The sequence below is a fragment of the Eupeodes corollae genome, chromosome 1 (assembly GCF_945859685.1).
Source record: "Eupeodes corollae chromosome 1, idEupCoro1.1, whole genome shotgun sequence".
Lineage (NCBI taxonomy): Eukaryota > Metazoa > Arthropoda > Insecta > Diptera > Syrphidae > Eupeodes > Eupeodes corollae.
The window spans coordinates 303,571,716-303,586,959 of record NC_079147.1 but is presented as its reverse complement, the minus strand read 5'-3'; the positions used below and the strand labels follow the sequence as shown (position 1 = coordinate 303,586,959).

Below are 15,244 nucleotides of genomic sequence, written 5' to 3'. Positions count from 1 at the left end.
AAATAATTTAAAAATCAATTTTGTATTGAATTCATTTTGATGTTCCTTAAATGACAGTAGGGCTTATTGCAAAAAATAATCATTTTAAAGGACAATATCACCATGTCATATCTCAGCATCTATTTTATATTAGGTTTTTCTTAAAGTTTTGTTAAGTTTTAAAATGAAAGTTCAGCAAAGAACGCACAAAAGTTTCTTTAAAAAAAAAACATATTTTTCTTGCATTGAAACGCATTAAAAATTTAAAACGAAAATATACTACAAAAACATCAAATACAATGCAATATTTTGAATTTAACACAAGCGATGTTTCAAAAGAATGATAATTTTATATCTCATATTCATATGTTTCATTAATTAAAACACAAACATTTTGTTTAAAATAATGTTATTTAAATTTAACAGAACAAACATATTTTTTATTTTGTTTTCAATATAAAAAAGTATGAATGTGTTTTGTATACCAATTTTCTCACCATTTACTGGTGGTAGGAGTCTTTTGTCATAACGAGATTTCTGCAATAAATGATCTAGAATTTCCTTATCCGAACTTGATTCGTCAAATCTATAAAAAGAAAAAGAAAGAAGGTAAAGAAATAATTAGATAAAATCTTTTCTTAACAAAAGTCAAGCTTAAAAGGATAACATTTATCACATTGACCCTGAAAATTATATTGTTTTAATATTAAATTATTGAACAAGTTTAAAATATATTCAAAATGTCCCGCTGTAAACAAAATAAGAAAAGAAAAAAGAATGCGTATACGCCCTGGTGTATCATTTTAAATACACATATTCTCTGTTATCTTTTATGAAGTTAAAGTTATTGCTTTGAGCTTTTGGTCCTTAGAGTATTAACTTATGACATAATTGCTTTTGATATACTCACATCGGATGATCCATGACGGTAGCCGATGTAGACGATGTTAAATAGCATAAAACTAATATTACACTAGATGCAGCATAAAGGCTAATTGAGTTTCGGATTGATGAAGTTTTAGCTGAAATTGTTGATGTAGTTGTTGCTGATGCTGATACTGAGGCTGAGGCTGGCGCCAATTCCGTTGCAGATTGCGATACCGATCCTGATACCGATGCTGAGCATTCACTTTGACTATTATGATTTTTATTATTTAAATAACATTTATTCCTAGAATTTAATAAACTATTGCTTCTTCTACTCGTGATACTGCTACTGATGCTACTGATGCTATTATTATTGAATAGTCGTGATGTTATGTAATATCCGGCGCGTATATAATTTTCCATATTGCATTTGGTCCATGCCGCCGTTGTTGTAGTCTCTGGCATCGCTGTTGGAGACACTTTGCCTGACCCAACATCATATTGCTGATGCAGATGGTGCTGCTGGTGCTTTTGCTGTTGGTTCTGCTGATGGCGATTATGTTTTTTATTACTTTCCGATATTACAACAGTGTTGTAGAATTGTTCACTGCTCCTGCTGCAGTTACATGCAACGACAGTGGTGGCAGCAGCAGCAGCGTCGGCGGCGGGGGAGGACGAAAATAACGATGTAGTCGATGTCGATGACGATGACAACACTAACGACGATGACGGCGACGTTGCCGACGACAACGACGAGGATGGAAAATATTTGGAAAAGGATTCGATTTGTAGTTCAAAAGGATCAACTATTTCAAATTCTTTTGCTAAACAATTCGCATCAGCTGCTGATGGGGGGGCTTCTGGTATGTGTGCTCTGGATTTAGTTGTAATAGTTGTTGTTGTTGTTTTAGGACGTTTATCCTTGGATGTAATCTCATTGCATTGATTCCTCTTGGCTGTTTCAAACATACATCCCATGTTATGACATCTGCAAGGACAAAACGATATAAAATAAATAAAATAAATGACTTTGTTTCTTTTCTCATACAGACAAAAATAAAAAGATAACATAAAAAGAAAAACAGAAATCATCATCAATTCAAAAAACCACCACGCACCGCCAACCTTTTACCCTCCTTCTGATGCATATATCATCCTCTTTTTATCTCTTTATGTACAGGGTGTCATTATTCTTGGGTTGCTTGTTAATTTTTTTCTTGTATACAAACAGAAATTTAAACTGAAACATAAAAACCATGTCAAAGGAGTAAATTTTATCAGACAAACACTATCAGGAATATAATTAAGCATTCAGTTTGAAGACGAAAGGGTCTTAATGTATTTAAATTAGCTCCAAGGATTAAACTCATGATTATTTGTTTAAATGTCTGTGTCTACATATTTTCAAAACATTTGTTTTTTTTATCATCCCCTACCCCTTCCCTCTTGAAAAAAAGACTTGTTGAAACACATTCCACATCATCAGGATAAATAAAAACTCTTGTCGCTCTTAGCTAATGATCATCACTTAATTCAGAATGTTTTTGTATTAATGTTTGTTTTAACTGTATTCTGTATCCTTTGTGTGAATTAATGTAGAACTTTTTGAAGTACTCAGTTTGGTCATAATAAGTTGTTTCTTATTCTTGATAGGAACACTTTTAATTTAAAAATTTAAAATTCTTTTACAATTGGGAATATTTCATAAATATTGATTTAATGAAATAAGGATTTTAGTTCCGCTTAATATATGCAGATATCTTATTAAAATTTGTTAAAACTTTTTAACCCGTAATCATTTGATAGCAAATATATGTCATTATTATGAGTGGCTTCGCATTGCTCAAAACGAAAAGCCTTCGTAAATTAATAAATTAGAACTAGACATAGATAGATTTTGTTGTTTTTCGCGAAACAGACTTATTACTCAGGTTTAAGTGTACGGTAGAAATTGATAAATCAAATGTATTTCAAAATACACTTCAGTAAACACAGAACTCTTCAGTTAAGAAGTCTATAGAAATGATCGTCATGTTGGTAATGTAAACGATTTAGGTGGAGGTGTTCTCATAATTTACCATTATGATTCACATTTCTCTTCTTCTGTATCCTTTCCGTTTGAACTATTAATTGAACTGGTCTGTGTATTTTAATGGTATAGACCAAAACTATTTTCATTTTAAACGTATATATTCCTCCAAAAAGTTTAGAGTCTGTTTATAGCAAACTCTCCTTGGCATTAGAATTTCTTATCAGTTTGGCCTGCTCGGACACCAATATTTTACTTCTAGGTGATTTGTAACACTTTGACTGGATTCCATTCGAAGACGAATCCTGCCTTGAAGCCTCTCCTTCTTCTTCATAATTGGGACCATCTCTTCTCGATAAAGTCCTTACTGACTTACAGCAAACATGCTGCATCAAATTCTGGATTTAGCCCTTTCTTCTGACGCTATTAGTGTTCTTGTTCTAGAATCTAGATCAGGAATTACTAATAATGAAAAGTGTCCCCCCCCCCCCTTGGCCATTTTTCTTGACTTAAGAAATCACCTTACTGAACAAAGTAATTCCTTTGATTGCTTTTATAATTTTGACTTCAGAAGAGCTATGTTCCAGTTGTTGTCTAAAGATTTAACCATTTCTGGAATTGCCGATACTTTAGCAGTTTCTGATACTGACAGTTTCAAATTTTTGTAAGATCCTTAATAATTGTTTAAAAAACAATGTACCTTTAAAAAATCGATAAATACAAACTTTAGCCAGCCTTGGTACTCGAAAGAATTGCTTTTACTGCGTAACAAAAGAAATAAAGGCGGATAACTTGTCTTAAAACTTTGTTTCCAATCAATTTTTTTTATGTTTAACTATTAAACAAATTAAAGTCTCTTTCTAGTAGTACCCGTGGCATGATGGTTATTGCGTTGGACTGTCATGCAAGGGGTCTTGGGTTCAATCCATGCCTGCGCCACCTTAATTTTCGCGGGTACTGCCTCATGCGAGGAAATGACAAATACTTCAAGAGTAATTCTTGTCATGAAAAAGTGCTTTCTCAAATTAGCAGTTCGGATTCGGCCTAAAATTTTAGGTCCCTCCCATTCGAGACAAAAATACTCGCACACAGGAATGGTTGAAAATTGTAACTAATTTATTTTATTTTTTAAAGCCTCTTTCTAATTTTGTATATGCTTGTTATGTTACTGATATGGGCACCTCTTTGAAAGATAATCCTAAAAAATTTTGGAATTTTGTAAACTCAAAGAAAAAATTATATGGCTTTCCAGTTAACTTCACTTGCAACAATCTTTCATTAGATAAAACTGTTGATATCTGTAACGCTTTCGCAACAAATTTCTGTGAGTTATTTGTTTATAGCCCTGAAGAAGTTGATGAAGTATATTTTCATAATCTTCACGCTTTTTCGCAAACTAACTGTAGTAACATACCTGTGCTACAGAGTACGGTCCTTGATCTTTTATACGCATTGAATGATGACTGTTCAGCCCCGATGGTTCTTTACGTTCTTATTCCAACTTTCTCTAAAAACAGCCAACTCTCCCAGTATATGGGGGAAGTCATTTCTAACAACAATTTTCAAAAAAAGTAACAAGGCGGATACAACAAACTACAGCCCCATTGCAAAGATTTCTTGCATTCTTAAATTGTTTGAGCAAGTTGTTTGTGAAAGTGTAGCATTTTTAAGTAAGCATCTCATTTGCGAACAGCAACATGGTTTTGTGAAAAAAAGATCAAACGTTACTAATCTCCTCACATTCTCAAACATATGTTCAAACGCTTTAGAACAAGGTTATGAAGTTGACTGTGTATACACTGACTTTTCTAAAGCTTTTGTTCAACTTATCCACGGAATTATTTTATCTAAACTTAAAGCTCTTGGTTTTTCACCATTTTCCTTAGCTTGAATCAAATCATACCTTGAAAATAGATCCTACTAAGAATAATTTTCTGAACCTTTTATTGCTCAATCTGCTGTTCCCCAGGGAAGCCATCTTGGCCCTTTTCTGTTTATACTGTCTATTAGCGATGTATCGTCATGTCTACGCTCAAGTGAAGTTCTCATTTTTGCTGATGACATGAAGATTTTTTAAATAATAAAGTCGACGCATGATCGTATCCTTTTACAAGCCGATATTGATAGTTTTAAATTTTGGTGTGGGAAAAATAGCCTTTCACTCAACCCTTTAAAATTCTAGACGATAACTTTTAATAAAAAACTAATCGGTAGTGTATAAAATTATTGTAATCACAGCAAAAACTCAGTCGCGTAGCCATATTTAAAGATTTAGGTGTTCATTTCTGTTCCAACTTAGAATTTAAACATCAAATTATTTTTATTGTTAATAAGGCAAGTTCTATGCTTGGTTTTATAAAACGCTGGACAAAGGAGTTCAATGATCCCTATATTATTCTTTGTGTGTACAATTGCCATATACTTCCTCATCTTAAATATGCTTCGCAGGTTTGGACTAAACAAAATTTCATTCGCTTTGCACTAGAGGTTCTCCCTTGAGATAATCCTTAAGTTGAGCAAAGTAAAACTCTCAGGTGGCTTTTTAAGCATTTTGAGAGACCTTCCAGGGCCACTTCCTTCTATAAGCGATGGGAGTTGGCATCAAGATCATTTCATTTTCAAGGTTTGTGCTAATCAGATGCCTTGTGACATGTTCAAGCTTGCTGTCAGCAGGGTAGGTGAAGTTTGGCCAAGTGCAAAACTCGTGGTTATTGCTAAGAAAGACATTTATAGTAGACCGATAGCCAGATATATGATTCTAATGGAACCTAGAGGTTGCCAAGCACAACTAGGTGAAAGAGAGTCTTTATATGAATGCCATTGAAATACTCAATAAAGAATCCCTTGCTGACCAAAGGTTCGATCAATTACGGGTTTAAAACGATTAAGATTCAAATTTATACAAAATTTGAGGCCCTCGCAGATAGCTGGGCCTCCTGACTGGGAACACTCGGAGGCGAACTAGCTGTTGGAAGGCCTGAGACGTCGTCTTCTCTCCCGGCAGAGGTTGTCGGTGTTCCCATGCCCTCTCGGATACCGACTCGTACTACTACTAATGTCGACAACAGTCATTCCTATATGGAGACTGAGGACTATCTTTATATGCTTCAGACTCATAAGATCAAAATACCGTGGTGGAGGCTACTATTAGGCGTAGTGATCTGCCTAATTGTAGCCAAAATGCTGCAGTTAGCATACATTAATCTTCAACACACGATAAAGGCCTAGGCCACACTACTTTTTAGTCTGGCCAGAAACGGGGAACACATTGGCCTGATCCAAGGAGCCATAGATTTGATCCATTGTTTGAGGACTCAAGACTCCATACTGTTTTATGTCTATCTGCAGGACCAGATGAAATAATACCAGCTGAACCACAAAAAGCCTTAGACATAATTGCACCAATTCTTGAGGCAATTTTTACCAGCTGTCTTTACCTGGTCCATGTTCCCTCGGCATGGAGAGAAGTTAAAGTTGTTTTTATACCTAAAGCAGGTAAATGCTCCCAAGTCAATCCTAAAGATCTACGATATATAAGTTTATCATAAACCCTTCCTAAGACCTTAGAAAAATTGATTTAAAGGCACGTTACATATCTTGATATGTTAACTAAACAAATAACTGCAAACTCTAATCTTCCCCTCAAAGCTTCGTTGCAGTGGGTTAACTAGAACATTAGCGACCCCGTAATTCTACTAAGAATCAATGGCAAAATATATTACTACGTTTCAGATCACTAAAACCTAGGCTTATTCTCAAAACACTATTGCAAAAGCAGTATGGATGAGAAATAGGTCGAAACAGTTCTTAAACTCCTCTCTACATGCCCTGCTCTAGCTCAAAAATTCAAGAATTACCGAAGAGAATTCTTCTACAACGATCTAATTGATCTCAATCATATGACCATAATCAGTCAGTCTCTCACGTTTCGTAAGGGACTCCCACTGATTTTATTGAACTTAGAAGATTTATGTGATATCACAATGTGCCATTGAACTGGCTTAAGTGTGTCCTACATAATCAATTCAAAGTATCAGATTGGGAAGTTTTTAATTACACTAGCCAAAAAAGTGATTCTCCTGGCAATCAAATTTAACTATAATGATGATTAACTTAATTCTAATCCGATTCCTAAATCACTTTCTCACGTCAGCTTTGTGAGTTATAACTTTTATCAGGCTTTTTGGGGCTATCTAAGTTTGTTAAACGGTTTTTTAATTGCGACATATAGCAAGAACTATATGGCAAGTTATGCATTCGTAAAAAATTTCGAACTCGAGAAAATGGTATAACGATGGTTGAGAAGTCCAAAAAAGTGGGTTCTGCGATTCCGTCCGTCTGTCCTGTCTGTCTGTCCAAGCTCCTACAGCCTAAGCCATTGATTCAATTGAGTTCAAACTTGGAAGTTAAACTTTGGAGCAGATTTAAGTTAGGTTTCTTTTCAATAAAATTTTTGCTAGTTTTTCAAATCTATCTTTAATATTCAGTTTAAATATTTTCAGCATTGAATACAATTTTTTAAAAATCATCATAAGTTGTTCGATTCCACTTGTCATTTATGCTAAAACTATTTTTGACAGAAAACATGTTTTCAAAATTTGGATAGATATTCGAAATTGATATTTGGATACGAAATAAATACTTTTCAAAACCATGAAAGCGCTGTTTTCTCAAAACATCATTTCAGTCAAATCAAGATTCCTATCCAACAAAAAATCTCATTAACGAAGTTTAATACTCAAATGCTTTAAGCGTTATCAAGAATGTGAAGATTTTTACTTTAAAAAATCATCCTTCAATTTGTTGTTTAGAAAAGGCTCAAAAACACCGTTTTTGGTTGTCTTTTAAATTTTTAAAGTATCACATTTTAAAAACCTTATGTAATAGAAAAATTTTAAGGCCATATTCGAATTCAAGACAGCTTAATGAAATTTTGTTTCATTTGTAGGACAGAAATAAAATAAATTTCACCCATCAGTGTTATTTTATTTTTAAAACAAAAACTAGAACAGAAATAAGTTGTTCTAGAAATTGGTCAGTAATATAATTCCAAAACGGTATTAAAGACACAATCTTTTAACTTTATCTCAAATCTGGACTTGTATCTTTTTTCTGTTTTAATTTCAAGTGCATAACTTTGTCCTATAATTGTACCCCAGTCTATACAAGGAGATACATCTCCTGAAAGAATTCCACATCAAGTTTCTATGTTAATCTTTCTAGACACTTTAAATTGTCGACCTAGTTTTAATGAGCGATATAAATACACTTTTGTGTCTTCTTGCGCCAAGGGTTGTTTAGGTTGATTTACAGAGAAAAATCCTTAAGATGTCATTATTATTTGCTCAGATAAACTTCGTTATATAAACTCAATAGGTATACATTTTGTAGATATAAAAATATAGCAAAAGGTGAATCAACAGAAATGAATACTAAAACAAAAACCATCTTCAACGCAGAATATAATTAATGTTAGATTATTCTTCTGACATTAATCCAGAAACTAACTAATAAGAAATAATAAAGAAATAAAAAGAAATCCTTATTATTGTCTGTACATTGACATTTGATTTAATTAAGAGATCAAGATGATGGGAAATATTTTTTTTTGCTAATTAGTCATGTTTTCCTGTTTTGTTCTTATAAATTCTTAGAGCTAAATATTTTTCTTTTTCTTCAATTCAACACCTTCCTACCTTCATATACTTATAAAAAGTTTCAGCAATTAATTTTGTTCTCAGTGAAGGCGGTGAAAACTTGATTAGAAATAAAGAAAGAAGAATATGGTGAGAAATAAGTCTGCATCCTTCGAGGAACACACCCAGGGAATACCTCTCAGCTATAAGCAGCACAGCAAATAATAATGGCTTCGTGCAGGCATTCCAAAGTAGGCCTAGTGATGGGTTACACATAGCTTGCTGATGGGAAACGCTAAAGAAATTAATTTGCATTGCTTAGCAGCTTTCGGTTTTGTGTAGGCTGTTGGCAGCACAGCAGGCATAAGAACTCGTAAATGGGTATAGTTATATGGTATGGAGGTAACCCTGTTAAATTATTCATTTTACTGTCGAAATGAAATCACCCATCCCATTACTATGCCCATACAACTCTCCCTTCCTTTGCCAGTCACCCTGGGGAACAGTGATTTTATAGTTTTTGAACTTACGACTTGTGTTTTGTATGATGATGTCACTGAATACATAAACATAATATTAATGTGGAAGTATAGTGCTGGGGCGGTATTGCCTACATACATACACAGAAAAGTGGAGGTTTTTTGTTGGTTAGGTGACCTTTGACACGCATGTAATAAATCAGGCGAGATATGAAATTTTACACATTCGAGTGATTAAGTGTGTCACTCTATGGTGCAGACGTTAAAAGAATTATATATAAGGCAGTGTTTTGACGAGGATTTAATAATTAAACCCCCTCGAAAAAAAGTCATATATTCTGGCATATCGCAGTACAGGATTACAGATTCCTATAGAAATGTGGTAGAAAGTTAAACTGCCTTAATTTACATTAAGCTGAGATTTATTTGACTTTTTACCAGTTTTTTTTTTGTATTTGTCCCTGAACTGGAATATAAATGAATCTCTTTAGCCTTTATCTATGTGCCTATGAAATACTGTAAGCAGACTCCGTACTTTTTATCCGTTCAACACAAGTAGGGTTTTAAGCATCGAGTCGAAATACTGTCTAGTCAAATTCTGTATGATAATGTTTGGATACATTTAATCCTGTAAGAGCTAAATTCCGTATTTTAAATACAGTAAATTTGAACACTACATAATATTCTATCTCGAAATCGTTTTTCTTATTATGACATATTTTCAAAAATGAGTGTTTTTGCAATATCGTTTTCTTAACTTTCTTTAAAACTTGAGTTAGTTATGCACAAATATTTTTTAAAAATTGGAACAGTCAAACATCGGAATGAAATGTTTCCAATTTCAGTCCATTTACATAATTCTGAAATAAAGAATTTTGATAAATTATAGTTTTAAAATACAGTGTTTTGACCTTCAATGTTTTGTTTATACAATATTTAAACTCTCTGCAAACTAAATTTAGAGTTTTCTATTATATCTGAAGCATTATTTCAAAAACAACAATACAAAAGAAAAGAAGACAAATAGTGGAAGCTCGAGGGATACCGTTAACAAAATCAGCCAAATCTCATACCACAAGATTTCAAAAGTGGTAGGGAGCTGTAAATCAAATACTTTTAGCCGGTGAAAACTCTGATAATCAAAGAAACCTGTTAAAAACCAGCGGAAGTATTCTATAACCATTGAAACCTCAAATGGTTCAGAGAAAACCAATCAAGGGAGGTGCGACAGGTGACAATTTTGATAACCTGACAATTGTATAAATTTGGTCCCATTAACAAATTGGTAATTTTGTAAAATTGTCGGGGAATTCGCCTTAGTTGTCAAGATTTCGGACCATAAAAAAATTGTCATGACAACAAATTTTCAGGGATTTTTATAAACTGTCACAATACCCTGATAAATTTGTAGTAACAATTTCTTAATTAAACAAAAAAAATAGTGCAAATAACAATTATGTCAGTATGTAGTTGAAAATTGTGACAGGAAATCGAGTTTCGGCCGTTATTTTATTTTGATACAATGTTTTCAAGTGAATGTGATGATGAACTTGAAGTACGCCACCCTTATGTTTTTAGACAAAGAATAAACAATGATTTCGTGTAATTAAAAAAAAAAAAAAAACAGAATATATTTTGTTAAAGATTGTTCGGCACCTCCCGCATGTCACAAAAAGAAATCATGCTCTTGATGCTAAGACCCAAATTTAGGTGCCTTACACTGGCTTAAAAGTGGAGCTTAGTACCATGTAGTTGCTGATGGACAGGGTGTTTCTTAAAGTTTGATTCAGCTATGCGTCAAACTTTTCTGCAATCTGATAGTAGACAATTTAAGGGGGGAAGAAAACCGCAGGCCTTCGGAAAAAAACATGTTTAAGACATTTTGCTAATTTGTCTTGTGTTGTTGGAATTGTTAATGGGTCATTAATAAGAATTGATGCTCTAACTGATAATGAGGCAGCATTTGTTGACAGAAATGTTGACCACTCAATAAATGCCAAGTTTGCGTAAGGCCTAAATTTAATAGTTTCTTTTATGTTTCTGCACGCTGGCCTGGATCCGTTCACGATGCTACGGTTGTAAGGAATAGCTCATTAGCACGACGCTGGGAAAATGGATGGAGAGCATTTCCAAATGGTCTAATATTAGGAGACAACGGTTATGGACGAAATAGTTGTCTGATAGCACAAGTTATTCCACACCAAGTTGAACAATCTGAAGCATTATTAACATTAAATGTAACAAATTTGTAGAATTGTCACCTGTTTATGAAATAGGTCCCTGAAGTCAGTAGTTGAACGAACCCCGAAGAAAAAACAGGACTTACTTCCGATGAGGAGGCTTATGTACTTGAGTTTTTATTCGACTATAAATGGTCTAGTCAATCATATACATTAAATAGTTTAATCTAAAAACTACGAGTTGTTAAAAAAGACCTTTAAACTAAAGTTTCTGGGGGCCTACTATGTATTCATTTATTGCCGATTCTACTTTCAAATCGTACTTCGTATGAAAGTAGAAAAAGATGACGGTTATACCAACTTTTTTTCTACAATTTTTACTTGCGATATATAGGAACTATATGGCAAGTTTTGCATTCGTGCAAAATTTCGAACTCGAGATTTTAATCAAACATGATATTACGATGGTAGAGAAGTCGAAAAAAGTGGGTCCCACGATTCCGTCCGGTCGGTTTTGTCTGTCTGTCCACGCTCCTACAGTCTAAACCATTGGGTCGATTGAGTTCAAACTTGGAAGTTAAGGTTTTGAGCAGATTCGCGTTAGGCGTTTTTTTCATTTTTTCTAAGATCAAAACTAACAGTGGCCCCCATACAATTTTTTTGGTCAAAAACCGAAAATTCGAATTTTCTCAAAAACAAACCGATAGATTTTTTAAAATTTTATTTTTAACTTGGCTTCTTTTTATAAGAAAACCATATTTTTGTATTGCTCAGGAAAGGTACCGCTCATAGAACCGTTATTTTGTTTTTTAATTTTCTCAGCAACTTTTGAACTGATTTTAATAAATTTTTTTCTGAATAAGCTCCTTTATTTCCTTAAAAATACTTGATTAACAGAAATTAAATTTTTAATTGTTTGGATTTTTTAAAAAATATTGAATTTTTATTTTTCAAAACTCTATATCTCAAAAACGGGTCAACAATTTTTTACGAAATTCAAACGTAAGACGTATATTTACAATCACTAAATAACTGCATTCCAAAAATATTTTTAGAACAAAATTGGAAAATTTTATATATAAAAAATTAATTTAAAAAAAAACCGCTCTAACGATTTTCAAAATAAAAATTTAAAAATCAACGGTTTTTTTATTTATAAAATGGCATTTACATTTTTGAAGACAAACTTATTTTTCAGGTAAAATTTTGAATCTTAAAATATTATTTATTTAATTATTTTTAGTGTGCATGAGCCCGAAAGAGCGCATTATTTTGACAAAATTGTAATTACATTCCTATCTTTCATCCAAATTAATGCATTTGGTACACATTTATATGATATATTTAATCAACAATCTATTTTAAAGAGTCTATCAAGAAGTATTATCTTGGTAACTTTGTATATAATGATTTTAAAATATTATTCTTTACGAATAAGGTTGTTTCACACAAGATTTACTTGCCTTCGCCTATATAAAAAAATAAATACTTAGTACCTACAAGTTAAAGAAACTGGCCAGAGAGAGTATATGTATTTTCTATTAGAATCACTTTTTCAACGCATACACATTGTACCTATTTATAAAGGTATTACGTACAACTTCTACAACTACTGCTTACGTGTCACTTCTTAACTAAAATCCAAAACGCACAAGAGCCTGACTGTAAACAACACATGAACAGCAATTTCTTGTACTTGTTCGTATGCTTGTTTTTTAAAACTTTAGTGAAAAAATAGATTGAACGTAATAACTCCATATGTTTGCGCTGAAAACTTAAGAAGGAATGTAGTATGTACCTTCTAGCCACCAATAACATTCCTTCATTCCTTCATCATAAACATGAACTTATCTATCTATCTGCATAAAGCTAAGCACGCCAAGTGAACTATTCTATGGTCGTTTTAGACATCTACCTGCTACCTAACTACACATCCAATAGGCGATCGCCTTACAATTTAAACATTCATGGTCTGCCTCTTTCTTATCTTTTGAAGATTTATTTTCCATCCTGGTTCTTCTAATATGAAATTACAATAAAGCTATCTAAAGGAAAAAAGCTTTTAAGGAACAAGTTGAATCTATATCAATCGCATTGTAGCTTTATAGATAATAGAAACCATTTTTCATATACAAAGATCGCACACAAGTAAAAGCAGATTTATGAATGTAAATAAAAACAAATATCGGTGAAAGATCCTAAACAGCTGACTTAAGCATTCAAAAGTTTGTTTCATCCCCTTATTATATACAATATTAAGCCATTTTGTTTGTTAAATAAAGTGCATTGATATAAATAAAACAAAAACAAATTCATCAACCTTCATATGGAAGCTCTTTATATGAAAACATATAGACTCAAATAAAATGAAGGACATTTTGTTGACTTTTTGGGTCGAAAATTAATTATCTCCCTTATTCTGTTGGCTGCTTATGGGAATGGGAATAATATTTTTCTCTCGCTCTCGCTGAATTTCTCCACTTTCGATACTAACGCCACGCCCACGACTCTGCATCTGGTCGCCCTAAAAGTTTATGCTCATGAGAGTACTATGGTTTTCATATACAAAGATCCTGCGGTTTTTTGACAATTAAAATGGCATTTATATCTTTGAAGCCAAACTTATTTTATAGGAATATTTTTAAATCTCATATAAGTACTTTTTTAAACAGACTCTTTGCATACAGGAGCAAGTTCGTGCGACCCAGTCGTGCATTTATTTTTATCAATTTTTGGACAAGAATAACTATTACAAAAATGGATAGAATTTGGTTCAGTTTGCAAAGAAATGAAGAACGGTACGAGCAAATTGAAAGCAGAAGAATACCAAAATAATGGAGCTGAGTGAGAAAAGGTTTGTACAAATATATACGGTAGAATATTTGAACGCGTTATTAATGAAAAATATAAACTTTTGTTTTAGTTTTGCTAAGAGCTATCGTCTTTTTAAAGACGGATTTATGTTTTTACTTAACACCATATTTTCCGATATGACTACTCGCAGAAAACAAAATGCTGTTCCCATTATCATTAAATTATCTGCAACATTGAATTTTTCGGCAACAGGAGGTTACCAAAACCAAGTCGGTGGTGACAAGAACGCTAGCTGATGAGGAATGAAATGAATGCGGAAGAGAAACGAAAGTCCAAACGACATTTTGGGCAAAAATCAGGAATGAATTTCCGGTGTAATTGGGGTGTTAGATGGAACTCATATTCAAAATTTTACTTACACTTTGATAAACAAAAATCTTCGCTCGCGAACAAATTTAATTCTACTTCGGTCTCAGGTAAGGGCAACAAAGTACATTACAGTGCTTGTCAATCAAACTACATTTTTCCCAAGGGTTCTGTTGGGAATTTAAATTTAACTTACATCATGTGTTAAAGATATCAATTTATAAAATAGGTTTTTAAATTTAAATTTGTGATTATTTTACAAAAATAGTTTACATATTTTCAGTATTTTATATAATTTTTGAAAAATCCTCATAAGTTGTTTGTTTTTACCTGTATTACAAAAATTTGAAAGAAACTTTGCATTATTTATGGTAAAGGGACACTGCAAGGTGGTGTTCTGTGTTCTATCCCCTTGCCTCTGGAAGTGGGTAGTAAATGTCTAAATGAAATCCTAACTGGTCTGAATGCGGAGGCTTTCAGAGTGATTGTTTATGCGGAGTGATTGTTTATGCTTAGCAGTTTATTTTAACGCACTAAAGGAATTCTTACTAAATGTTTTAGAGAAACTTATATTTAGGGCTGATCGGTTTAGACGTTTTAGTTCTATTTTCGAGGAAACACAAAATTCCATTTGTTAAGCCTCCCTATATTAAAGGAATCCAATTTAAATTCTCAGACAAGGCTAAATACCTGGGTCTTGTTTTAGACAAAAAAAAATTAAAATTGTAAACGCAATGTACAAGAAAGAGTCAAAAAAGCTACTGTGGCTATCTTTTGCAAGCTGCAAGCTCTGTTATTCGGCTCAAAGCTTCATAGGGGTGGGTTAACAAAAATATCGGCCACTCCATAATTCTTAAGTATTCACAATCAATTCTAAAGCACACAGACTAAGCC

The 15,244-nt window shown here is 32.9% G+C and overlaps 1 protein-coding gene across 13 annotated transcripts in view; it reads right to left on the bottom strand.

Annotated features, from left to right (window-relative positions):
• Positions 1-15,244, bottom strand: part of LOC129942174 (uncharacterized) — a 180,589-nt gene that overhangs the window by 95,505 nt on the left and 69,840 nt on the right. For 8 of the 13 annotated variants that reach the window (XM_056051008.1, XM_056051012.1, XM_056051014.1 and 5 more), the window contains exons 2-3: positions 890-1,834; positions 477-565 (exon numbers count right to left, since the gene is read on the bottom strand). In XM_056051008.1, coding sequence (XP_055906983.1) covers positions 477-565; positions 890-1,824 — 1,024 coding nt within the window. In that variant the 5' untranslated portion in view covers positions 1,825-1,834. Of the gene's footprint in view, positions 1-464; positions 566-889; positions 1,835-15,244 lie in introns of all 13 variants that reach the window. The other 5 variants (XM_056051005.1, XM_056051003.1, XM_056051004.1 and 2 more) reach the window with 1 other exon arrangement.